This window comes from Pistacia vera, unplaced genomic scaffold (assembly GCF_008641045.1).
Source record: "Pistacia vera cultivar Batoury unplaced genomic scaffold, PisVer_v2 Contig310, whole genome shotgun sequence".
In the NCBI taxonomy this organism is placed as follows: Eukaryota; Viridiplantae; Streptophyta; class Magnoliopsida; order Sapindales; family Anacardiaceae; genus Pistacia; species Pistacia vera.
This window is the reverse complement of record NW_022196125.1, coordinates 1,367,620-1,394,521: the sequence shown is the minus strand read 5'-3', so window position 1 is coordinate 1,394,521 and position 26,902 is coordinate 1,367,620. Positions and strand designations below refer to the sequence as shown.

The following is a 26,902-nucleotide window of genomic DNA, read 5'->3' as shown; positions in this document are numbered from 1 at the left end:
CTACTTTATTGTGATAAATTATTTGCAACAATAGAAGATAATTTTTATCACTATAAATAATATTTTGTCATAATTGATTTACATTTAAATACCAAATGATAAGCTTTATGGTGAGAAAATAATATATGGTGACGAAATTGATTTTATCAAAAATTGTGAATAATGACTAATTTATCTTCTCATAATTTTAATAGTGACCAAAATTTATTTGTCATTGACTTTATTGTGACAACATTTTTATTTTGTCACATGTTTGTTTATATGATAATATTATTTATCAAAAATTAAATAGTGACAAAAATAATTTTGTAAAAAAATGTAATAACATGACAAATAATTTTTAAGACAAATATTTTTACATGACAAATTTTTTATTGTCAAAATAATATAGGCGTGACAAATATTTTTTGTCATCTCAATATACTTTGTTTCTCTATCTTTCTATACCTTTTCTTGTATATTTTTTGGGTAAAAGGTAATTGTATAGAGAATAAAATAATAAGTCCCAACCCCTACAAAGTCAAGTCCCTTGGATAAGCCCTAGCAACCAAGCCGAAGAAAACAAAAAAGGTGGCATGGATTTACATTCCAAAAAGCCACCAAGCAAGCCTAAAAAAGGACCATACAAAATGACCAGCAACACAAAAAAAATGCCAGAGTTTTGGTTTACAAAAGCCAACTGCATATACACGCAACCAAAACAAGAAGAAAAGGAGGGAGCAGCAGCCTGCAATCTGTAAATAATTCCCCAGCAAAAGCAACTATGGAAAAGCTTCTGGTCAGCTGCAAGAAAAGTCTTCTTCCAAGCCTCCAAGGTTTCGACATAGAAATATCTACAGACCAAACAGTGTAGGAGCAAGCACTACTAGAAAATCACAAGTGTAAGCAATTGTAGACCTGGCACAAGAAATATAACGGCAGGATAAATCTAGAACATCAATATAAATATATATACACTTTTTAGTCAACATAATTAGAACAAAAGAATGACCTGAAAACATGCCCAACGATCAATGTGACTTTATAATGCACTTGAGATCCAAGAAATACAGCATTAGCATGGAATTCAAACCTTGTAAATTAGTAGAGCCTAAAATAAATCCATTAAGAAGTGAAATAACATGAAACTAGCATTAGATAGGACCAAGAGCTTATTTCATACAAATCTTAACTAAAGTTACAGACAATTGGATTAAAGTATAGAAACTAACTAATGGGTCTAAAATATGGCATATGAAAAATAATCAATCTGTCAATCCAAAATTGCTTACTCTAAGTTTTGCACAAAACTAATTATAAAAGACTTATTAACAAAGATATGTCTTATCAATAACTCTCATTCAACTGAAACGTAATAAGCTTGATACACCAGATTCACTTGTTTTCTTGAGCTATAAACATTGTAGTATCAAGAGAAGTTGAATTAATTATCTAGAAAGCAACGAAAGAGAGCAAAGGGCAAGTACTTTGCCACGAGAGAGTACGGTAGCAATTGAGAGAGCAATGCTAGGCTTCTCTGCAACCTGAGAAATGTATATTACAATTAGTGAGAAAGAAACAACAGAGCAATAGAAATCTATTCAATACATAATGCAAAAGAACTCAACAAGGCACAAGAAGCAGAGAAAAGATAAATCAATACTGCTAGTTATTTAGGATAGCCAGAGAACTTAAAGCAAAGACATAATGTTGAACTCAACAAGCAATCAATAAGGCAAACCAAAGTTTGAATGTCAAGACAAAAAGTGCCATCAAACACGGAATCAATGTAACAACAAAATAGACATCTCTTTTTCTAGGGCTCTAGACACAAATAAATTTATTTAACTGTGAAAACATACCTCATGGGAACTCCTTGTTGCGAATGTACAAATATGGGTAGGGCTACATACAAGTAGATGACATTCAGATGTTTGTCATAATGCATATAGTAGAAACCTCTACAAAAACCAAAAATAACCGCAGTAAATTCAAGAAAAAATCTTAAGGAAAAGAGAAAAATAAAAATAAAGCTCACTGGAGGCTCTTCATAGTGGGGATGATCCTTTGAGAGGTTGTAAATGGCAAGCACAGTGCACGTAGCAATGCCTAAATATGTTTTCTTCTCCCACTTCACCGTCTCATCTCAAAAATTTTCAAGTAAATCAATCACACCAATTGAAATCTTCAAAAAGATGTTTCTAAATACACAAACTATATAGACAACAAATATTTAGATTCTCATTTCGATGAACCCAAAAACACAACAAAACATGCCACAGAGACTATTTCCTTGTTACTCTCATCTTCTAAGAGATTCCAAATGTTATAGGCCTTTCATACCAAATCCAGGAACTCCCACGCCCCGTTCACGATTCATGACATAATCTAATCCTGAAAATTACAAAACAAAAAACAAAATTGTAACACATAATCCTTCAAAATACAGACCAAAATCGCAAATATACCAAATGCATGTGATATGATGACTAAATTAAAATATGAATCAAATAAGAATCAAAACCTAGATTAACGAAACGTTTTAGGGATACTTATAGGCATCGTCGTGATGACCTAAAGAAGCAAATCCTCGCTTGCGATGAGCAAATTAGGGGTGGAGGTTTTGAGGCGGTGGGGTGGGGAAAAAAGATAAAAAGGGGTTTGGCCATTTTTTTCTATTTATTGAAAATTTGATTTTTTCCTTAATTATTAAAATTTGGTTTTTTTCTTTTGTTTAAAAAACATAATTTTTCCTTTTATTTAATAGACTAATTTTTAATAAAAATAAAAAAGTTTATCTTTAATATATAAAATATATATGATTATTCATCATATCCAACACAAATTATATTATTCAACCCTTCATAATTTTTATAAATTTATCGACCCAAACTTTTCAATTAAGCTTTTTTTCAAGTTTTGATATCTGTTTAATTAATCAATTACTTATGGTTATAAAAAAAAAAATGTATATCTTTAATATATAAAATATATATTATTATTTGTCATAACTATAAATATTGTAATTGATTTTTTGTTATAATTTCAAGCTAATACATATTCATCATTTACATGCATATATATTCTCATTCGTCCTATAAAATTAGAAGTTTAAATCAATCACTAAATTGAGTTCTTGCTGCAATAAATAAGAAATGGCACATTAAATTAAATAGGGTATTAACTAAACCACATATCAAACACCTACCTTAAGAATAGCTTGAATTGCATAATTTACCTCAATCTTCTAATTTCATATGATCATATATTATATATACTTTAGTATGTGACAACCCAAAAGAATAAAAGTGTTCCAAAAATGATGAGACAACCGCTTGTATGGTGTAAAAATTATGTTATTCATCAATAAAATATTGGTTGTAGGGTCGTTTTCTGATATTAATTAATTTAGTCAAGTTTTATTAGTCTAAAGTTATTATTAGAAGTTGGAGTAGTATTAGGATTAAGTATTGCTAGGTATGATGAAGAATATAAGTCATTACAAAATTAGGATATTATATCATTAGAATCCTTTCAAGATGAGGAATTAGGATAACTTGTAAGTCTAGATAAGAAGCCTAAACCTAGATTATTCATTGCAGTTTTATTGGATTAGGATAGATTCTAATATGCTAAAATGGGTTCTTTTTTTCTTTTCTTTTTCCAAATTAAGAGTAAATTGTGTGTAAAGATCATTGTGGAGCTGCTAAACATTAATGAAATAAATTTAAAAAAAAAAAAAGAGCAAACAAAAAACCATTTTAAAAAAAAAAGACCATAGAAAAAACCATTTTTTTTTTTTTTAAAGAAACGGTACTGCGGGATTCGAACCAATAAACCCTTCTCTCAATTCTTTCCTTTAACCACTCAAGCAAACCTACTCATTTATTTTTCTTCCTTACTAATTATATATATTCATTTCATTCCACATATCTATCTAAAAATACAAACTCACAGCTGAAGTGTGAGGGAAGCAATTGCGTTTTTGTAATACTTTCTCTCTAGCTAGTATACTCTGAAAATAAACAGTATTATAAGAACACACACACACACACACACACACACACACACACACACACACACACACACACATATATATATATATATATATGAGTATGAAATAATGTGCCCATATCTAATTTTTCTTTATACACAAATCTTTACATAATATAATAAAGTCACAAAACAGTAACTCGACAGTGTTGTCAAACCCTTCCGCTTCTTGACATTCTAAGCAACCACATCTCACCTACTACCTGCAAAAACATGGAAAACAACCGGGTGAGCACTAATTGCCCAGTAAGTAAACTCGCTATGATACCATTCTCTCTCCGTTGCTTAAATTCTGAATTTGTTTTCTTACATCACACTTCTCTATTCTTCTCTGTTCTTTCTCTATTCTTTCTTTATTCTTTCTCTATTCTTTCTTTATTCTTTCTCTATTCTTTCTCTGTTCTTTCTCAATTTCTAATTTCTCACTACTCATGATAGTAGACATGGTATCATACATAGATATGATGCAAATGCAAAAATGCATAGAATGTGCATTTTCTTTTCTGTTTTTCTATTTTTTCTTATCCTGTTTTCTGTTTCTTTTCTCTATATTTCTTTCTTTCTTTCTTTCTATTCTTTTCTTTCTTTTCTTTTCTTTTCTTTTATATTCTTTCTTTTCTTTCTTTCTTTCTATTATTTCTTTCTTTCTTTCTATTCTTTTTTTCTTTCTTGTCGATCGGACTCGGTTGAGGCATGGATTTGGAACCCTGGCCATGTAAGTGTATTCTTTAATTCTGGGTACAGTCCTCATCCACATGCACTTCTAATCGACTGTACAATTCTTCTTTCTGAATTCTAAGGCCGCTCACTAAAGGCAGCGTGCATGCGGGGCTATGTCACTCACAGGTTTCCCATCGCAACAACCTTCTCTTCTTTTATCTTTTTACACTTCTTTAAATAAAATTTTAGATTTGAACTTATTTAATATTCTCATTTCTTTCCATTTGTTCTTTAATGTTCTTTAATGCTTTTTAATGCTCTTATGAGTATGTATGCATGTAGATGGACTCATGCTTACTATTCTTTCTAAATTCACATGTTTGGATGCAATAATGCAATATGGAGTGTAAACATGTCATTCTCTACCATCTACAAACTCATCTCAAGATAACAAAAAAATCATACTCATACATGCACTTCTCTTTGACATTTCATCAAACAATTTATGTGCACACACAAGCTCTAAGCCACCAAAATGTGGAACGAAATTCTCTAAGATTAACGCCAAACCTGTCTAGGATTTACACTCCATAAATTATACTCCAATTCTTCCATAATTCATTCAAATTCTCATCAAACATTAAGTACACAAATACTACTTCTCATGAATAAATTCTAACCATCATTCAATATGCATTCCATCAACAATTCTTCATATATAAGCACATACACGCATAAATTAATTTCTCTACACAATTTTACTCCAATCATAACTAGGGTTGGATTTACTTACCTTAGATGTGAGCAATCCAACACTTTAGTAGTCTTCTTTGATCCAACTCCCTTTCTCTTAAATCCTATGGACACAAATCATAAGAATTCAACACTTTAAAAATTAAAACTCATATCTTAGTGCAAGGATCTTACCTAAGGATGCTTGGGATTGAAATTCCACAAAAAATAACCCAAAATCTATGAATTTCCCTTGAAAAAGAATTGAAACAATTGAGAGAATTTGGGGATAAAGGTGGCGTGAAAGAGAAGAAGATAGGGCTAGGGTTTCATTCTTCAGCGTTTCTCCAATTGCAACCTTTCTGCAAAATAAAAGCAAACACGAATGAAACTATCTTAATGAAAATTAAAGAACGTAGAAAAATTAGACTTAAAGTATTTACAAATCCAAATACACACAAAGTCAAAAGCACATTGCTCCCCGGCAACGGCATCAAAATTTTGTCGAACCGATCGTCACGACCACAAAATTAAACTTAAATACCGTAGTTAGTGGTAAGCAAGATCGAATCCACAGAGAGCAAGACTAATGACCTAATGTATATTTGAGTTAACGAAAGAAAAATTGGCAAATTGATTGATTAAAACTAAGGAAACTAATTGCAAATAATAAAAGCATGAAATCAAAACACAATATTAAAAGCGTTGTCGCTACGGATTCGGTTCGACTCAAGACCAACTCTCACAATTCCTCTCCTCGCTCTTCAATTTCCTAAACCTACAAGGCTAGGCAAATCAATAAAAATATCTCCCAACAATCTAGGTATAATCTATCCTGTCTCCTCGTCGTCTTAGTTACAGATCGATTGGTTAAAGACTATCATTGACTAACCGAAAAATGCTAAACCCTTAAACACCTGTAGTTGGTACAACGTTAACAAGTACAACCTATCAACTTGTATCATCCAATCAACTAATTACACAACAAATGCATTCCTGGTAGAAATGATATTAAACGCTAATACAACTTGATTGCAATCAGTACCAAAGAAATTTAAAGTCATAATCAACATTAAATAATCTTAAACCGACATTCAGTTATGGGAAAAGTTATAAATCAACAACCGTTCTCAATGGACATTATCAATTCAGCACATCGAGCATCAGAATAATATTAAAGCATCGCAAACAAACTGAAATAAAAACAAATATAATCTGAATACAAGAAACTTAACCAAATATCCAACATTCGGGCTCATCCAACTAGTCGAGAGCTAATGAGGAGAGCAGTGGAGTCAATCTCGATCTCGCCTACGCCGTAATAGACAGTCGGGAACTCAACTGCTCATGGTGGTGTCGATAGAGGCTAAAACGGCGGAAACAAAGCTGATCATGGCGGAGAGGAAGTAATCGACAGTGATATGATGCGAAAAAGGAGCAAAAATGACCAACGGACAGCCCAGAATATGAACAGTCGCACTCGCCGGAAAACGTTAGTTTTTTGGCGGGTCTTCCAGCAAATGGTGGCGGAAATGGGATTCGAAGGTACTAATGGAAAGCTCTGGTTATGGGGAGCTCAGATCAAGTCCTCGGGAGATGAAAGGTCGCCGGAAATGGGAGAGATCGTGGCTGGGAAGTGAAGAGACGCGGCAGCAGTGATGGTGGATTCTGGTGGTTTTGGTGGCAATTAAAGCTTGGAATGGATATATCCGGCTGTGGGGAAGCTAGATTGACCACCAGGGAGGTGAAACGTCGCCAGAGATTGCCGAAAAATGGCCCAATGATGGCTGGAATGTGAAGAGTCATCGGAAATGGCGTGATTTGAGGTGGTGAGTGTGGGATGATGGTGGTCGGCACAAAGGGGAAGCCAAAGGTCGCTGAAGGTCGGTGGAAAAGGAGATGAAGAGTTGTCGGAGGTTGATTCGAGAAGGCAAAGGGTTTTGTTGGGTAGCAGCCACCCAATCCGCAACCTTGCGCTGCAGTTTTATACAAAATATGGAAACTTTTATTTGGTCCCTGTATGATTGAAAGTGACAAAATCAACCCCAAGTTTTATGACAATTTGACCCCTGAATAGCATAAATGAGACAACATCAACCCTAGAAAATAAATCACATCCTAATATCAACTTACACAATTCAAATTTTAATCCGAACATGCCAAATTAGTAAGAAAAACTCAAAATATGATTTTTAAACGTAAATTCATGATTTCTCTTAATTATCTCAATATGATTTCATTTTAATTACACATATGGTCTTTTTATCACCAAAATAGAATCACTTTCATGACTCTAACAATCTTCCTCTTGTCTAGATTAGAAAAACAAGAAATGAAAATACCGCAGCTCAAATTTGCTCCCTTCTTTTTCGTTTCCTCTTTGAATCTCTTATCTAATAGCTAGGCAGCTCTGGGGTTTTAATATTTGTATTGAATGGTCTTTTCTTATTTTACAATGTAATTTACATTTAATTAATGGTATGGATTTGCTATTGTTAGAGATGTTATTTACAGTCATATTCTTTCATAAAATATTTGTGAATAATGCTGCTTAAAAGTGTTTGTTAAGAGCTAAAATCAATACGCGGCGTTTTCTTAAGAATTGTTATTGCTTAATGAAACATAGTCATTTAATTGGCATATGGGTTTTAACCATGAATTGTGATTAAGTTTCCAGGCAAACTAGGTAACACCAAAGTCATTTAATTGGATTCAGGTTAATAAATATTATATATTATATGCTGAATAACAATGAACTATGATATTATCAAAATAGTAAGAAAATCCGCACACATTGAATGAAAAATTAAAAGACAAAGTTTATCCTTTTTTTTTTTTTAATTTCTCTTTATTTACAAGTATAAAAATTTGATTTTTTCTTATTATAATTCATAATTTTATAATATACGTTAATAGTGTCATAAACAAATAATAATATTATTATTTAATCATGTCATGAATAAATAACAATGATATAAATAAATAATTGTGGAGTGATGCTATTTACCCTCTANTAATTGTAATCTATTTCTAAGAATGAAAAAGAAGCCGTATAAAGCAAATTGTTGCCTCTTTGTAAACAAAATTACATTCAATAACATAAATAGTGGACGCAAGCCTTGGATTACAAGTAATCGAACCACTTTAAAAATTGTATGTTTGTTCATTGTGTTTGAGATTAATTCTAACTTATCCATCATTATGTTGTTTTACCGTTGATCTACCAGGATTGCGCATACATCCTACGCGATTTTCACTCTGTCAATCACGTATCTTTGATTGATGTAAATCTCTGCATCAACACACTTCAATTTATATATATAGAAAATCATATAGATAATTTATATGTGTAATATATTACATTTATGGTAAATAAATATATAGAAATTTACGACATGAAATAAGATTGGGCGTCATATAATATCACGACATCAAGAAGTACAATTACAAACATTCTATCAAACGTTTGTTTACTAATTAAGAAGCTATATGTACTAATAATTAAGTAGTACATAATATAAGTTAATTATTGAAAATTTTTACATAGCTTTACTCCAAAAATATTAACATAACAATTGTAAAAAAAATATTTTTAATAAAAATTTGAAAAACTTATAAAATATTATAAGTCTAAAATTCTGTAGAGATACTTAATTAAGGTGGCCTTTGATGTTTTATTTAAAAAATCAATTTATATCGAATAATTTAAAATTATAAACTTATGTAGGTAATATCTTAAAAATATTTTAGACCTTTGTTATTTTTTATGTTATTGTTTTCTCCATATATATAATTGCCAAAACATATATTTGTTCTTGTTTTTTTCTTTCTCGTTTGTAACTTTGATCTTTTAACTTGCAACATTTAATTATAAAGTAATACTAGCCTTACAAAGAGATATATAAAGAGTCATATAAAAAGTCAAATTTAGCCATTGAAAGAAGGGAAAGAGAGAGAGAAAAAAAGATAATCATAAATTTCAAGGACTGAATTTGATTATTTATATGACTCTTTGTAAGGCTAGTATTACTCTTAATTATGTACTTCTATTCTTTCATCGATATTTGTTCCAATATATGTAAGAATGGCAAATGAGTTTGGGTGGGTGGAGGCCCAACCCAATTAAACTTTATTTCTGGCCCATCCCAGGAAGTGATTTTTTTCAACCCCTATCAAGTTTTTTGGCATGACCCACTTTTAAATGTTTTTTGTTTTGATAAGTTTAACTTGAATGAAAATGATTAGAAAAGATATTATAATTCTATATACACTAATACTCTATTTTATAAGTATTATTGAGGCTTATCAAAAACTCTCCATAAACCCCACAAAAAAAAAAAAAAAAAAAAAAAAAATCTTTATAAAAATTAATATATAAACATACTATTTAAGCGAAAAATGTGATTGTCCAAAAATAGATTGGTTTTATTTATCACAAAAATAGAGTATCTACTATCTCCTACTAATGGAAGCTAAGCTCCCTTAGAGAATTTTAGTTCTCAGGGTGCATTTGGTTCTGACAATATTTTATTATAAAAAAGATAAGATTATCAATGAGATAGATAATCTTAAAAAGGTGTTTGGTTAGGGCCTTTGGAATATTACTCTGGTAATCTATCTTTTAATCTGGTCATTACATCATTTGATTTAGTAGGAAATAAAAGATTTCAGTAATCTTTCATTGCTCAAGTAATATGAGAGGTGATATAAGGGGTTATGTGATTACCGATTCAAAGAGTGATATTTTAATATTAATGTGTTAATCCTATTTTTGTTCTAATTTTACCCTTAATAAAAATTCAGGACACAAATGTGCTCTTATTGATTTCAAATAACAATGAACCCAACTTGTTGAATGACTTCTTTAACCTCATTAATTAATTATTTGGACAAATATATTGTAAAGGGCATTTCAGTAAAATAATATCTAACTATTTTGACTCCCTTTGTTTCACTTTTCTCACCCTATCCTATTCCACTATCTATCCTAAAAAATGAAAAATGTGTTTGTTTTAATATTGTTCAAAATCTAATCATGTTTTATTCAACTCAAAACATTTAACAAACATTTTTCTCAATAAAAGTTTATAAATTAACAAAAACAGCCCCACCCACCTAACTATTGCCAACAGCTGGCCACCATCGCCGAATGGTGGTCAGAATTCGTCGAAATGCTGCATGATCGACTGGATCTGGCCGGTCGTACACTAATCTGGCTATTTTTGGTCAGATCCACGGTGGATCTGGTCGGAAAAGGCCAGGTCAACACACGACCGGCCAGATCAAGTTGGTTGTGTGCCATTTCAACGGCTTTCACCCACCGTTTAGTGGTGGTGGCCGACTGCTGACAATAGGTAGGTAGGTGAAGGTGTTTTTGTTAATTTATAAACTTTAATTGTGAGGGTATTTTGTTAAATTAACAAATGCAGAGGGCTAAAAAATAATCTAAATATGGACAAAAATATCGTCATTTCATCTCCAATAAAAAATCCTAAGTCACTGGTAATCTAAAGTATTACATTTTCAAAAATTTATTTAAAGATATATACAATGTAACCTTGTGCTAAACAATTAATTTATGTTAATTGTTTTGGCATGAATGGCATGTAATATCTTCCCTTACCCTCAAGTATGGGTAAATTGAAGTAATCAATATTTTTAAAGGTGCAGGTTCTACTTGGTGCAGTGGTGTATTTCATCTGGCAAGAAAGGAACTTTAGGATCCTTAGAGGCCATAAGAGAAACAGAGATACTATTAAACATCTGATCTTTAATGCGGTGAGACTCAGAATCATCACTCTTCCCTTTAAACAAAATGAACGGACTCGGCGAGTAATGGAAGATTGGGGTATTCCTTTGAGGGACCTTGGACTTGCTAGGGGAGAAACCTCTATGGCAAGAATATGGCAATAAGATTTTGGTTTTGCTTCTCCCTTGCTGTGGTGCAAAATCAAACGGGAAGTCACTGTCGGTTTTTTCCATTTTACTTATCTTTTATCTCTACCTATCTTGTTTGGTTTTGCAGCATGGTTTGTAAGTGGTTTTGGACTCACATGGGGTACAATCTATCAAACTTGGGAGATCTTGCTGTGGTAATTTGGGAGCAGCAACAGGGCTTAAAAATTATTGAGATCTGGTGGTCTAACAAAACTTTTACGTGGAGAAATTGTTGTTTACTAAAGGAAGTCTGTTCTGGAGGGCAAATTCAAATATGGTTGCTTGGCTTTAGTTGGTGTTGGCAAAGTGGAGGCCGGGACTGCTGGATTTCTAAATTAATATGGAAAAAGCTGCGTCATCAACTTAATGTGATGGGTTTTTATCTCATGCTCAACCTTTGTAACAAACTATCATTAACTCTTTTGGATAAACACGGTTCTATGACAAGCCTAAACTTTGTGAATACGATTTTTTGTCTTCAGGCTGGTTTTTGAGTAAGCTTGATGCCTTTAGTAACTGTTACCAGGAGATGAATCTGTGGGAGAACAAGCTGAGATTGTCCAGATTCTAGCCTATTTATAGAATGCATCCTGTTTGGCGTCATAAGCATTTAGGGAGTTTACATAATGCTGTTCCAGATTATCCTATTTGGAGGGATGGTATTTCAGATTGTAGTTTCAGGCTGGCTTATCTGCAGTATCAGAATATGAAGTTTACAGTTGTAGTGGTTTATGGGAATGTTTTGCTCCTGGGGAAATTGACAGCCATTCGTTAGCCTATGCTTTCAGTTTATATAGTGGGCTGCTTTATCTGTTTTTTTTTTTGTTGTATGGGTCTCTTGGGATCTTTATTTTGTCTCAGCCTGGGCTGATTTGGTTTATGGTTACAATTGCGTGAATAGTCTGACTTCATATGTATAGCTTTTGATTTTTACTCTTGGGCTTGTCCAAGAATTTGTGGCAGGGGATTTTCTTTTCCCTGCTTTTTTGTATTCTTTCTCTCTTTTTATACAATTACCTTTTACCCTAAAAAAAATCTTGGTCAAATTATAATTGTCTTATAATCTTGCATAGAGAAAGTACATTTCAAGTTATAAATAATATGATATTATATGTATGACCAGTCAATAAAATTAGGTCATATATGTATTTTAAACAATTATCAAAATCTTAATATCTTGAAAAACAAATCTTACTTTACACAATTCAATACTGTTGAAAGTTGGCCATGGTAGTTCAGTATAATAACTTATTCACATCTTTATGTTATTTATTTACTAATTTATTTATATCAATTTGTTATGCGGGGAATTCGGAGAGGATAAAATCCTCTTTTGACATGCAAATCTCTCGCGATATGGATCATATAATCAAGGTCGGTGATCACACAACTTCTCATCTAAATGAATTTGAGTTTATCTTCAACTCAATCATGCAACTAGTACTAAATAAGCTTAGTTGTAATTTATTTTTAGGGATGAAAAACAAGCTGCATAAAGCAAACTGTTGCCTCTTTGTAAACCAAATTACATTCAATAATATAATAGTGGATGTAGACCTTGCATTACGAGTAGTCGAACCACTTTAAAAATTATCTTTTTGTTCTTTGTGTTCTAGATTAATTCTAACTTATCCATTATTATGTTGTTTTACCGTTGATCCACTAGGATTGCGCACACATCTTACGTGATTATAACTTTGTCAATCACGTACCTCTAGTTGATGAAAATCTTTGCATCAACACACTTCAATTTATAACAGAGCACGTGTAAATACTGTATATAGGAGTTTGTTAGACTTGTACAAGTGTCATTTGTTTATTGGTTGTACAGTTGTAGACAGATTGTATTTTTGGTCGAGTTTATTTCTTCCCTGCTATTTATATCAGCAGTTTTACCTCCTTTGTAACTTCTTCGATTAATCAGTGAAGTAAATCTTCTTCTCCCTTTTCTTCTCTCTGTTCTTGTTCAATATGGTATCAGAGCAATAAAGTGCTTCTTGTGCGTCCTCGTTCTGGAATTTTCTCGTTCCTTCGTGTTCTTGATTTTCTATCCGTGTTCTCTGTGATTCGTTCGTTCTCTTCTGGTTTTCATGGCGAACGATTCTTCTTCTCAATCTGATCCTTCGTTTCATCGAGGATCAATTCCGCCATTGAAGATGGTTCCAGTCCTTATTATCTTCATCATTTAGATAATCCTAGGCTAATTCTTGTGTCGCAACCACTGACTGAAGACAATTACGCTTCGTGGAGTCGAGCTATGGTGATTGCTCTGTCAGTGAAGAACAAGTTAGGGTTTATTGATGGATCCATTCCTCGTCTTGATGGTAATGATTCTCTTCTCAATTCTTGGATTCGGAACAATAACATGATTATTTCTTGGATTCTTAACTCTGTTTCTAAGGAGATTTTTGCTAGTGTTATATACTCCGATTCTGCTTATGAAATGTGGTTAGATCTTAAAGAATGTTTTCAGCAGAAAAATAGACCTAGTATTTTTCAATTGAGGTGTGATCTGATGAATCACACTCAAGGTTCATCTTTTGTAGGCCTTTTTGTTCTTGTGGAAAGTGTGTTTGTGGAGGAACTAAAGCACTTGCAGATAATTATCAAATGGAGTAAGTTATGAGTTTCTTGATGGGCTTGCATGATTCTTTTGCTCAAGTGCGTGGTCAATTGCTATTAATGGATCCAATTCCTCCCATCAACAAGGTTTTCTCCCTTACTTTTGAAGAAGCAAATTAGAGGCTATAGAGACTAACAACACAGTGTACAATTCTAACAAACTCTTATATACAATATTTACACATGCTCTGTTAATTTATATATATATATAAAATCATATAGGTAATTTGTATGTGTAATATATTATTTTTATGGTAAATAAATATATAGAAATTAACGACATGAAATAAGATAGAGGGTCATATAATATCACGACATCATGAAGTACAATTACAAACATTCCATTAAACGTTTGTTTACTAATTAAGAAGCTATATGTACTAATAATTAAGTAGTACATAAGATAAGTTAATTATTGAAAATTTTTATATAGCTTTACTCCAAAAATATTGACATAACAATTGTAAAAAAATATTTTAAATAAGAAATTGAAAAACTTATAAATATTATAAGTATAAAATTCTGTGGAGATGCTTAATTAAGGTGGCGTTTGATGTTTTATTTAAAAATTCAATTTATATTGAATAATTTAAAATTATAAACTTATGTAGGTAATATCTTAAAAATATACTAGACCTTTGTTATTTTTTATGTTATTATTTTCTCCATATATATATACTGTATTTGTCTCTTTCTTTAAATTTAATTGCCAAAACATATATCTGTTCTTGTTTTTTATTTTCTCGTTTGTTCTTTCAGCGATACTTGTTCCCATATATTAAGAATGGCAAATGAGTTGGGGTGGGTGGAGGCCCAACCCAATTAAACTTTTAAAATTTTATTTCTAGCCCATCCCAACTAACAATTTAAAAGGGAAGTGATTTTTTTTAATCCCTATCAAGTTTTTTAGCATGACCTACTTTTAAATGTTTTTTGTTTTGATAAGTTTAACTTGAATGAAAATTATTAGAAAAGATATTATAATTCTATATATAGTTATACTCTATAAACTTATTGAAGCTTATAAAAAACTCTTCATAGACCCCACATAACAAAAAACTCTTAAAAAAAATTAATATATAAACATACAATTTAAGCGAAAAATGTGATTGTCCAAAAATAGAATGGTTCTATTTATCACAAAAATAGAGTACCTGCTATCTGCTACTAATGGAAGCTAAGCTGCCCTAGGGAAGTTTACTTCTCAGGTGTGTTTGGTTTTGATAATGTTTTATTACACAAAAAAAAAAAAAAAAAAAAAGATTACCAATGAGTTAGATAACTTTAAAGGGGCATTTGACTAGGGCTTTTGAGAAATATTACTGTGTTTTTTAATTCTTTTTAGACCCTTAAGTTTATTAATTTCATTAAATACCCTCATAAAAAAAGTTTAAAAATTAGCAAAAACACCCCCACCCACCCATACTTGCTAGATTCCAAAAATCACCGTCGGTGATAGTTGGAATCTGTCACAACGGCTTACACCACGACCGGAACTGGCCTGTAATGTTTTATTATAAGGGAATGTTATATTAACGGAAAAATACATCACCTTGAAGATTATTGAAAATGTTTAAAAAATGTGTTTGGTTGGTTCGAATAAATTTGTGAATAATATGTTTGGTTGGGAGATAAATGAGTGGGTATGTTATATAGATTACTAAATTGCCCTCCTTTTAAAATATTAAAATATTATTATTTTTTGAATAATTTTTTTAACCCCCTACATTTGAAATTTTGCTAAAACACCTCAACCATATAAAACTTTAATTTGTAGCAAAATCATCCCCACCCACCTCAAGCCATTGCCGGTAGCTAGCCACTACCGTCGGCTGCTAGCGGCAGTTGATGGAATGACGCACGACTGGCCGTATATGGTCGATCGTGCACTAGCAAAGCCATTTCTAGTTTCACGACTAGATATATGACCATTTCATGGCCAAAGATATGGTCGTGAAAAGGCTAGATCTTTGGTCGTGAAATCTGTAGCCGTTTCACGACCATATCTTTGACTGTAAAACGACCATAGAAACGGCCAGATTTGGCCGTTTCTGGCTATAGATCACAATCTATGGTCGGAAAAAGCCTTGTTGGTGCACAATTGACTAGATCCTATTGGTCATGCACTATTACGGTGACTGACGCCGACGACTGGAGGTGGTGAGTAACGGCCGGTGGTGGTCTTGGTTGGTTGAAGGTATTTTGTTAACATTTAAATTTTTTGTGGCTACGATGTTTTAGCTAATTTCTCAAATGTAAGGGGGTTGGGTAATTGTTATTTGATAGACATTTGAGGGTAATTGTATCCAAAATGGTATTTAATTAAGGGTAAAATAGGTATAAAAATCAGATTACCTAATAATCTTTCAATCCCAGGGGTGGGGGAGGGTATCAAATTACCCCCCATATTACCAGCAGCAAACACTATTTGCAATAAAAGATTCCCGTAATATTTTATTACTTGCAAACCAAACATCGAAATCTTGCAAAATAAACGAAGATTATTCCTGTTATCTTATATGCCTCCAATCCAAACACACCCAACAGGTAATAAAGAATTCCAATAATCTTTTATTACTCAAGTTATATGAGAGGTGATATAGGGGGTTATGTGATTACTGACTCTGAGGACGGTATTTTAATATTAATGTGGTATTTTAATATTAATGTGGTAATCATATTTTTATTCCAATTTTACCTTTACTTAACAAAAATTTCGAACACAAATGTCCTCCAATTGATGTCAAATAACAATTAACCCAACTTGTTGAATGACTTCTTTAACCTTATTAATTAATTATTTGGACAAAGATGCCCCGTATTTTAACAGGATTATATATATATAATCATGTTAAAATAATATCTAATTATTTTGTAATTAGTGTTAACTAAACACACTAATTATTTATATAGCCCACACGAATCAAACACAATAATAATTTATACACATTAATTATTTTTGTATAAAATGTATTATCCTTCTCTTATTTGAGGCAATTTTGAAGAAATTAGCTTAAAACCCTAAGTTAGAAGAATAAGGAGGTAAGGATGAGAAACTACCTAAATTAATACCTTACCCAAGAAAAATAGATGTCAAATTTCACTTTCCTAACGATCTTCCTTTTCTCCTTTCTTTCTCTTTTTCTTATTCTTTGACGTCTATTTTTCATGGGTAAAGAGAGAAGGAAGAAGGAAGAGCCGGAAAAGAGAAAAAGGAAGAAGGAAGAGAAAAAAGGTGAAAAGATAAAAAGAAGAAGGAAAAGAGAGGAAAAGGTGTAGATCGACTGGAAAATCATTAGGAAAGTGAAATTTGACATCTATTTTTCATGGGTAAGGTATTAATTTGGGTAATTTCTCATCCTTACCTCTTTATTCTTCTAATTTAGGGATTTAAGTTAATTTCTTCAAAATTGGCTCAAATAGGAGAAAAGAACAAGATTTTTAGAGGGGTTTCAGTATTTGAGTTGAGCTTCACGAGTTGTCTCAAATTTTAACTTTTACTTTAATAAAAGTTATTTCAATGTCTATTAAGAATGATTATTGACTTATTTTGCCATAATCATTTGATTTCTCTATGGAAATGAGCTTTAATACAATTTTTTTTTGTTGATTGACATGAGAAAGATTGATTTTTTGATGTTTTTGCGCAAGATCGTATGCGTATGATTAGTTGTGATTCCGCTTGAGCGATGTAGGATGCTACCGGGTGTGATAGATTTTATATGCCAGCTCGAGTGATGCAGGATTCCACAAGGTCGAAGTGCTTGAGAAATGCAGAATTCCACTAGGCTAGATGGACTTAGTGTAACTACCCAAGCCATGATAGATTTTGCCGAGTAGGACAAATTTATCCCTGGGTACTAGTTGTGATGAGAAATTTCAGCATGGGCTGTGAGAGATGCCTCAGATTTACATGATGTGCTTATTGAAAAAAATAAAAAAAATAAGAGTTTACATGTATAAAGGTTTCATTACATATTGAATGTTTAGAAATGTTTTTAGAAAACATCCACTCAGTGAGTATTTTAGTTGACCCCACACACCCCCGTCGGGAGCAGTGCTGAGGATTGATTGCACTCGAGGTTAGGGCACACGACATCATCCCATGTTTTGATTGTAAAAGAATATAAAAAACCCGATACCATGTGTTTTCAAAATTGAGATGCATTTGTGGACAAGTTTAATTATGATGAAAGGAATGGGAAATGTTTTACGATGTTATCAAGAAAAACAGGTTTTATGGTTTGAGTTTTCCTACATGACATATCTTGGTCACTCGAGTCTCATGTGTACGCCCGGAGCTTGTGGGATAAGGAGGGTTAGGGTGGGTCATGTCAAATCTGAAACATTGAGGCTATTCCCACCACTTCCATGTAACAATAGGACGGCAATGGCAGCAGACAGCCTTCCAAGCGGCCATAATGTAAAGAAAAACTCATTGATTTTAGTGTCTTTGTATGCAATGGGAAGAATAAAATGGATTTGGGGAGAGGATTGCGAAGAATTCAAGCCAGAGATATGGATTGCTGAAGATGGAGGGTTTAAAAATCACCCAGGAAACAAATTTTCTGCCTTCAATTCAAGGCCGAGAATTTGTCCAGGAAGGAAGTTACTTTTATCCTAATGAAGGCTGTTGTGGCTTCTATTTTTCATAACTAGGATGTTGAGGTAGTAGAAAATCAAGAGGTGATCCCCAATTTTAGTTTCGCCTTATCCTTGAAGCATGGGTTAATAGCTAGGATTAGGAGTAGATCATCTTGATGCAGGCTTTTTTGTATTCTATTTTAATATAAATTTGACAACTTTGACTCTAATAGAGAAAAAACCAGTTTTCGCCAGAAAGGATACAACACCTCTTCTAACATTGTTTTGAGTCAAAACACCACTCCTAACATTGGTTTGAGTCAGGAGAGATGCGAGGAAGAAAATTGGTCGCGAAAGCAGGTTTTTTCTGTAGTGATATAACTTATTATTATAAACTTTTTTATAAAGCACGATTGCATGAGGAAAAAATTATTATGTAATTGATCATGTATTTCTGTCTAGCCTTTAATATTGAGGCAATCTTCTAAGACATAAGTAACTAAAAGGAGTCTAGCTAGTACCATTGAGCACAAAATAACGATAATTTATTAATTTTATTAGTAAAATATAAAAAAGACAATGAAACATGCACATACATACAAGTAATTACAAAATATATTTGCATTATAGTTAAAAAAAATTATAATTTACGTAGCATTATTTTATTTATGATTTGTTTATATCAACAATAAAGAGAAAGGTAAGCTCTGAGAACTCCATAAGCATTATCTGCACCATCCCATGTTTTCTCCTTTATACTGCATATTTTTAGCTCTTGTTTCTGCACTTCCCGTCACTGTTACTTCTGCATTTCACCTGTTTTTACTGCTAAAAACACACAAAACACAATTGCTATGACTTGTAATTATAACTATAAAATTATCTCTTCTAAGTAACTTCATTAACACTTGAAGCTGATTGTTTTCAAATCTTCACAACCATGATTTTACTCTTAGCCTGCCTTCTATGCATGTTCTTGGCCATTACTTTCATTCTTTTTCTCAGATTTTACAGAAACAGCAACAAGCTGGCCCTCCGCCATTTGCCCATCTTCGGACTTTTGCCTGAAGTTCTTCTTGATCTCCACCTCTTCCATGACAAACTGAGTAAAATTTTGAGGACAAGAAAGGGCACAATCCTCATCAATTACTGGCTATCGCCAAACAGTATCTTACTTACCAGTGATCCTGCTAATGTCCACTACATGCTCACCACAAACTTCTCAAGATATCCCAAAGGCTCCGAATGGCGAAAGCGATTCGATGTTTTTGGCCATGGTCTTTTCAATTCTGATTTTGAAGAATGGACGTTGCAAAGAAAAGCTGCCCGGGGATTCTTAACTCACGCAAAGTTTCATCAACTTACTGCGAAAAGTGTCCCTGAAATTATCGAGGAAGGACTCATCCCAGTTCTTGAACACGCCTGTAAAAAAGATTTAGCTGTGGACTTGCAGGATTTGATAAAGAGGTATACATTTGATTATGCGACGATTATCGCCAGTGGTTGTAATTCAAAATCTCTCTCTGTTGAATTGCCGGAAATACCATTTTCTAAGGCGTTAGATGATGCGGGTGAAGCGATATTCTTTCGGCATATTGTGCCTGAAACGTTGTGGAAGTTGCAAAGATGGTTGAGAATTGGGAAAGAGAGAAAATATAGAGATGGTTGGAGAGTTATTGATGAATTTTACCAAAATCTTGTGAATAAACAAGAACCGAGCAAAGATGAAGAGAGTTTCAATGTTTTGAACCTTTACTTGAACCGAAATGAAATCCTTCAACCAAGAGATAACGATGAGGAAGTCATGAGAGACAACATAATCAGCCTTATTTTCGCCGCCGAAGACACGACAAGTACAGCAATCTCTTGGTTCTTCTGGCTTGTGTCAAAAAATCCTGAAGCTATCAGTAAAATCAGAGAAGAACTAAAACTCAACGCGGCGCCAAAAGACGCCAACAAAGGCGATAAGGATCGTCCTCGTTCATTCGATTTCGATGAGCTGAGCAACCTTGTTTATCTCCATGCAGCTTTATGCGAATCCCTGAGGCTATTCCCATCGATTCCTTATGAAACCAGGACGCCAACACAACAGGACAAGCTTCCAAGCGGACACAGAGTGAATCAGAAGACGATAGTGATAATTTGTTCATATGCAATGGGGAGAATGCCGTCAGTGTGGGGCGAAGACTGCCATGAATTCAAGCCGGAGAGATGGATAACAGAAGAGGGAAAGATTAAACATGAGCCATCTCATAAATTTTTTGCCTTCAACACGAGGCCAAGAATGTGTCCCGGCAAAGAAATTGCTTTCGTCGTAATGAAGGCAATTGCTGCGGCTATAATTTATAACTATGATATTCAAGTACTAGAAAATCCCCCTGTGATTCCTAGTCTTAGTATCAGTTTACGCATGAAACATGGACTAATGGTTAGGGTTAAGAGGAAATCGTCATGAGCATAGATCAAAAGTTGTTTTGAGATTAGAATAATGAGTATTGACAGTTGCAGATGTATTGATACTACATTAATTATACGATAATGATATGAAAGTGTTATTTTATTATGGTTAAACTTTTGAATCCTATATTATATAGTGTTACTTAATTTTCTTGAAGAAAGATTATAGCCCAGTACTGCATTCTAGACTTTTCCAATTCTTTCATAAAGGGGTAAAAATTTTCAGTTAAGACTGATGCTCTTATACTTGTTATATAGAAGTTGTTTTGGCATTAATTGATCAGTGTTAGAATAAACTAAGAGTTCAGATGGGTTAAATTGTAAGAAATGAGAGTCAGATAGAAACAGTGTATTTCATACAACGGCTATATAGCCACCTCTCTCTTGTAAAAGTAAGAAAATCAGTTTTAATTGAAACATAATTCTCTCTTCTTCTTCGTTCTTTACTCTGGTTTTTCTTTCTTTGTTTTTCTAGGATCGAACACTTTCATGGTATCAGAGCCCTGGACACACATCTTTGGCAAATTTAAAACCTTGATCCTGCAAGTTTGGTCTCAATTTCTTACAAAATGCAAACGGATTCGGTACATTCAATCAATTCAGCCCTTCCACCATCTCTGCCATCAATTTCTGTAAAATTGGTTGAAAAGAACTACACCTATTGGAGTTCGCAAATCCTTCCGGCTCTTGCTTCTCACGAACTCGAAGGTCATGTTACGGGTGATCAAATGTGTCCTCCGATGTTCTTAATTGAGAAATCTGATGATTCTGCACAATCAAGCAAGAGAGGAAACCCTGATTACATCACTGGGAAACGAATTGATCAGTTCCTAGTTAGTTGGCTAATCTCTTCCATATCTGAATCCATGTTTCGTCATATTGCTAAGTGTTCTACTGCTTATGAGATCTGGACTACGCTTGAATTGCATTTTCAATCTGTCTCAAAAGCTCAAACTTTATATTTGAGAAGTCTTTTGCTAAGTACTAAAAAGGAATCTCTCAGTATAAATGACTATGTGTTGCGAATGAAGGAGCTTAAGGATGAATTAACAGCTTGTGGGGTTCCAATTGGTGATGAAGAGCTCTTATTGTATATCTTAGATGGATTGGGACCTGAGTAAGACGCTGTTATTGCTAACCTTACTTCCAACAGTAGTCAAGCTACTCTTAAGAGGGCCAGTTTTTACTTCATAAGCATGAAATAAGACTGGAGAGACAACATAATGCGTATTCTAGTTTTCATGACCATTTAGTCTAAGCTCTTGTAGCTTCGAAATAGAATACAGGTGATAATCTTGTAAGTTCTTAAGTTAAAATTCCTCTTCAGGAGAGAACTCAAGCTCACCAGTTAGTTTACCTTCAAATTTTGGCGTCCAACCTACTCAGGGTTTCTAGGCTTCTCCTCCTTTTAATGTGCCTCACAATCACCAGCTATCTACAATATATCCTCCTTTTGTTGGCAGTGGCATTTCTCAAGGGGAGTACAGACCTGATTTTACATCTCAATTTACAGCCTCATTTCCTCGCTATTCTGGAGTATCAGGTCACAACAAACAGTTTATGTCACCTGGTATGATGATGTTTGTCTCCAATATGCAAAAAGGTCGAGGTCGAGGTCGAGGATATTTTCTGCCAAGACTTATCTGTCAAGTCTGTGGGAAAGCTGGTCACTCTGCACTTCAGTGTTACCATAGATTTGACTATGGATATCAGGGCTTTAATGGCGCCTCTCCTGTTAATCCTGTCTCTACTCCACACTCACCTCATAGTCCTGCCAATGATTCTGCACAAGCTTTACTGGTAGCCAGAGCTATGCTATTCAACCCCAATCAATCTCCAGCTTATGGTTTTCCTGGTCCTATGTCTAATTTCACACCACCTTTGCCACAATCTCAGTACCATCCTTTATTGCACAAACTGGAGTTTCTCAGTCTCTTTCTTCATCAGTTTCACCTAGTGCTGCTGGCATCTCTCAAGCATCTGAAGCCATCCACTTACCTAAGCATCTTCAGTCATCTACATCTGTTGCCACTTCTCAATTCCTCAGTGATCAGAACTGGTTTGTTGACTCAGGGGCCACCAGTCATATGACTGCATACACTCATAATCTGCTAGTTNGTTTCTAGGCTTCTCCTCCTTTTAATGTGCCTCACAATCACCAGCTATCTACAATATATCCTCCTTTTGTTGGCAGTGGCATTTCTCAAGGGGAGTACAGACCTGATTTTACATCTCAATTTACAGCCTCATTTCCTCGCTATTCTGGAGTATCAGGTCACAACAAACAGTTTATGTCACCTGGTATGATGATGTTTGTCTCCAATATGCAAAAAGGTTGAGGTCGAGGTCGAGGATATTTTCTGCCAAGACTTATCTGTCAAGTCTGTGGGAAAGCTGGTCACTCTGCACTTCAGTGTTACCATAGATTTGACTATGGATATCAGGGCTTCAATGGCGCCTCTCCTGTTAATCCTGTCTCTGCTCCACACTCACCTCATAGTCCTGCCAATGATTCTGCACAAGCTTTACTGGTAGCCAGAGCTATGCTATTCAACCCCAATCAATCTCCAGCTTATGGTTTTCCTGGTCCTATGTCTTATTTCACACCACCTTTGCCACAATCTCAGTACTATCCTTCATTGCCACAAACTGGAGTTTCTCAGTCTCTTTCTTCATCAGTTTCACCTAGTGCCGCTGGCATCTTTCAAGCATCTGAAGCCATCCACTTACCTGAGCATCTTCAGTCATCTACATCTGTTGCCACTTCTCAATTCCTCACTGATCAGAACTGGTTTGTTGACTCAGGGGCCACCAATCATATGACTGCAGACACTCATAATCTGCTAGTTAAATCTAATTACCAAGGAGGCATTCTAGTCCAGGTTGGTAATGGGCAGTCAGTTCCCATTACACACACAGGTATGACTTTTATACCCTCTGCTTTCTCCTCTAAGGTGTTGCATTTATGAAATATGTTGTGTGTGCCTCAAATAGGAAAAAAATTATTAAGCATTTCTCAAATCACAAAGGACAATGATGTGATTGTGGAATTTCATGCTGATCACTGTTTTATAAAGGATAAAGTCACTAAGGACACTCTATTGCAAGGGAGTTTGAAAGATGGTTTGTATCAGTTGCAAATCTCTTTGCCTAGTTCTGAACTTCCTGCTGGTGCTGGTGTTACTTCCTTTTCTCCTGGCTCACAAGAGTTTTGTCCTCAACTTCATGTAGCAGACAATTCTGGTTCTACTTCAAATAACAATTCAAGCTCTCATTATGTTTCCCCTAATATTGTATCTAGCATAGCAAACAATAAGTGTACAGAATCCAATAATGTACCTGATGTAAAAGTTAGTCATACACTATTATGGCATGCTAGACTAGGCCATCCATAAGAGAAAACCTTGTGAAATGTACTGAACAAACTCAATGTATCAGGTTCCTTTGGTAATAAGATACCTTTATGTGAAGCATGTCAATTTGGAAAAAAAATGTAGCAAGTATCATTTCCTGGTTCTAAGTCTCATTTACAGGCTCCTTTTGAATTAGTCTATTCTGATTTGTGGGGACCTGCTTCAGTAGCTTCTTCTGAAGGTTTTAAATACTATATTGTTTTTGTTGATGATTTCAGTAGGTTTATGTGGATTTATCCCTTGAAAGCAAAGTCTGAAGCCTTCCTTGTCTTTCCTAAGTTCCACTGTCTAGTTGAAAAACAGTTCAATCATAAGTTGAAGTGCTTGCAAACAGATTGGGGAGGTGAATTCAGATCATTTTCTAAGTATTTGGAACAGAATGGTATTCTATTTTGACATCCCTGTCCTTACTTACATCAGTAGAATGGTCAAGTAGAAAGGAAGCATAAGGCAATTACAGAATTTGGGTTAGCTCTTCTTGCTCATGCTGCAATTCCTCTTTGTTTTTGGTGGCAATCTTTCAGTACAGCAGTCTATTTATTGAATCAACTTCCCTCAGCCTCTATTGGTTATTCCTCTTCTTTCCAAAAGCCATTTGATCAAGAACCCAACTGTAATGAGCTAAGAGTCTTTGGTTGCTGTTGTTACCCATTTATCAGGCCTTATCAGAAGCATAAACTCTCCTATCATACTGAAAAATGTATTTTTTTTGGGTTACAGTCTTATGCACAAATGATATTCTTCAGGCAGAATTTATATTGTTAAACAGGCCAAGTTTAATGAGTTTGATTTTCCTTTTAAAACTGGTTTTAATTGTGTGCTGTGCAAAGATTGTGATTTTGCAGATTTGACAGATGCTTACGTTACTGGTGATTCTTGGAGATTACCAAGCTGTTCATCAAAATCGGTTACTTCTACTTCTACTGATAACTCTTCCACTGCTGTCGACTCTGCCTCTACTACTGCTAACACTCATTCAATCCCCTTAGTTACTCCCCAGCTTCTCCATCACAAGATATTTCAGTAGCAGCCTCTACTGATCAACACAATCAATCTTTGGTCTCAAGATCTTCAGAGTGCTCAGTATCAATCCCTTCTACTTTACAAGATATTCATCTAGAAGTTGTGCTTCCTCTCTCACAACCTGTTCTAAATGACAATATCCATCCTATGATCACTAGATCCAAAAGCCATTTACAAAACTCAGCAGCTTATGCCTGTCTGTCCACTCACACTATTTTACCTGAGCCAAAATCTATTGCAGAAGCCTTATCTATCCCAGAATGGAAAGAGGCTATGCTTGCTGAATATGAAGCTCTCATGAAGAATCAGACTTGGGAGTTGGTCACTAAAACATGAATTTAGTAGGCTGTAAGTGGTTGTTTAGAACAAAGCTAAACTCTGATGGTTCCCTACAGAAATATAAAGTCAAGCTGGTTGTAAAGGGATTTCAACAAACTCCAGAGTTAGACTATTTTGATACATTCTCTCAAATAATTAAAGCTGCCACTATAAGGGTCATGTTATCTTTAGCAGTTTATTATTAGTGGGATATCCGGCAAATTGATATAAATGACGCCTTTCTCAATGGAGAGTTAGCAGAAACAGTTTTCATGGCTCAACCAGATGGCTTCGCTAATACATCTCATTCAAATCATGTGTGTAAGCTTCACAAAACCTTATACGGCTTAAAACAAGCTCCTAGATCTTGGTTTGACAAGCTCAAAAGTGCTTTACTATCTTGGGGATTTGTTAATTCAACCTCTGATGTTAGTCTATTTTATTTTAAAAGAGGATCTCAAATTGTCTATCTTTTGGTGTACATGGATGATATCCTTCTTATGGGCAATGATTCTCCACTCATCTCTAGATTGTCTCCGATCTGAACAAGCAATTTGCACTCAAGACTCTAGGTGCTCTTCACTATTTTCTTGGATTTGAGGTAACAAGAAATGATTCTGCCTTAATTTTGACTCAAACAATATATGCTCAAGAGTTACTGTCCAAGGCTGGTATGGCAGATTCAAAGCCTTGTAACACTCCTATGGCCATAGGTGTTAAGCTGAGCAAAGAAGACAATGAACCCTTTGATGAGCCCTCCCTCTATAGAAGAATTGTTGGAAGCCTACAATATCTTACTCTTTCCAGACCTGCCTTAGCTTTTGCAGTCAACAAACTAATTCAGTTCTTGCAAGCCCCTACAACTGCTTACTGGACTGCATGTAAAAGAGTACTAAGGTACATAAAGGGCACTCTTAAGCATGGATTAGTGTTTCACAGAAATCAGAATTTTATCCTAGAGGGTTATGCAGATGCAGATTGGGCAGGTGATGCTAGTGACAGAAAATCCACTACTGGATATAGCATCTTTCTTAGAGGAAATCTCATCTAGTGGAGCTCAAGAAAGCTAAAAGTGGAATCCTTGTCTTCAACAGAGGCTGAATATGGATCCTTATGTCAAGCTG

General features: G+C 34.1%; 2 protein-coding genes across 2 annotated transcripts; both read left to right on the top strand.

Annotated features, from left to right (window-relative positions):
- The first annotated feature begins 18,373 nt into the window (after positions 1 to 18,373).
- Positions 18,374 to 21,022, top strand: LOC116136322 (alkane hydroxylase MAH1-like). The gene is made up of 2 exons (XM_031422029.1): positions 18,374 to 18,591; positions 19,573 to 21,022. The coding sequence occupies exons 1-2, from the start codon at positions 18,374 to 18,376 to the stop codon at positions 21,020 to 21,022; spliced, it is 1,668 nt and encodes a 555-aa protein (XP_031277889.1).
- Positions 21,023 to 23,172: 2,150 nt separating this feature from the next.
- Positions 23,173 to 26,308, top strand: LOC116136329. Its single transcript, XM_031422035.1, has 2 exons — positions 23,173 to 23,943; positions 25,268 to 26,308. Exons 1-2 carry the CDS (start codon positions 23,568 to 23,570, stop codon positions 25,462 to 25,464), a joined length of 573 nt encoding a protein of 190 aa, XP_031277895.1. The 5' UTR covers positions 23,173 to 23,567; the 3' UTR covers positions 25,465 to 26,308.
- The last annotated feature ends 594 nt before the right edge of the window (positions 26,309 to 26,902 follow it).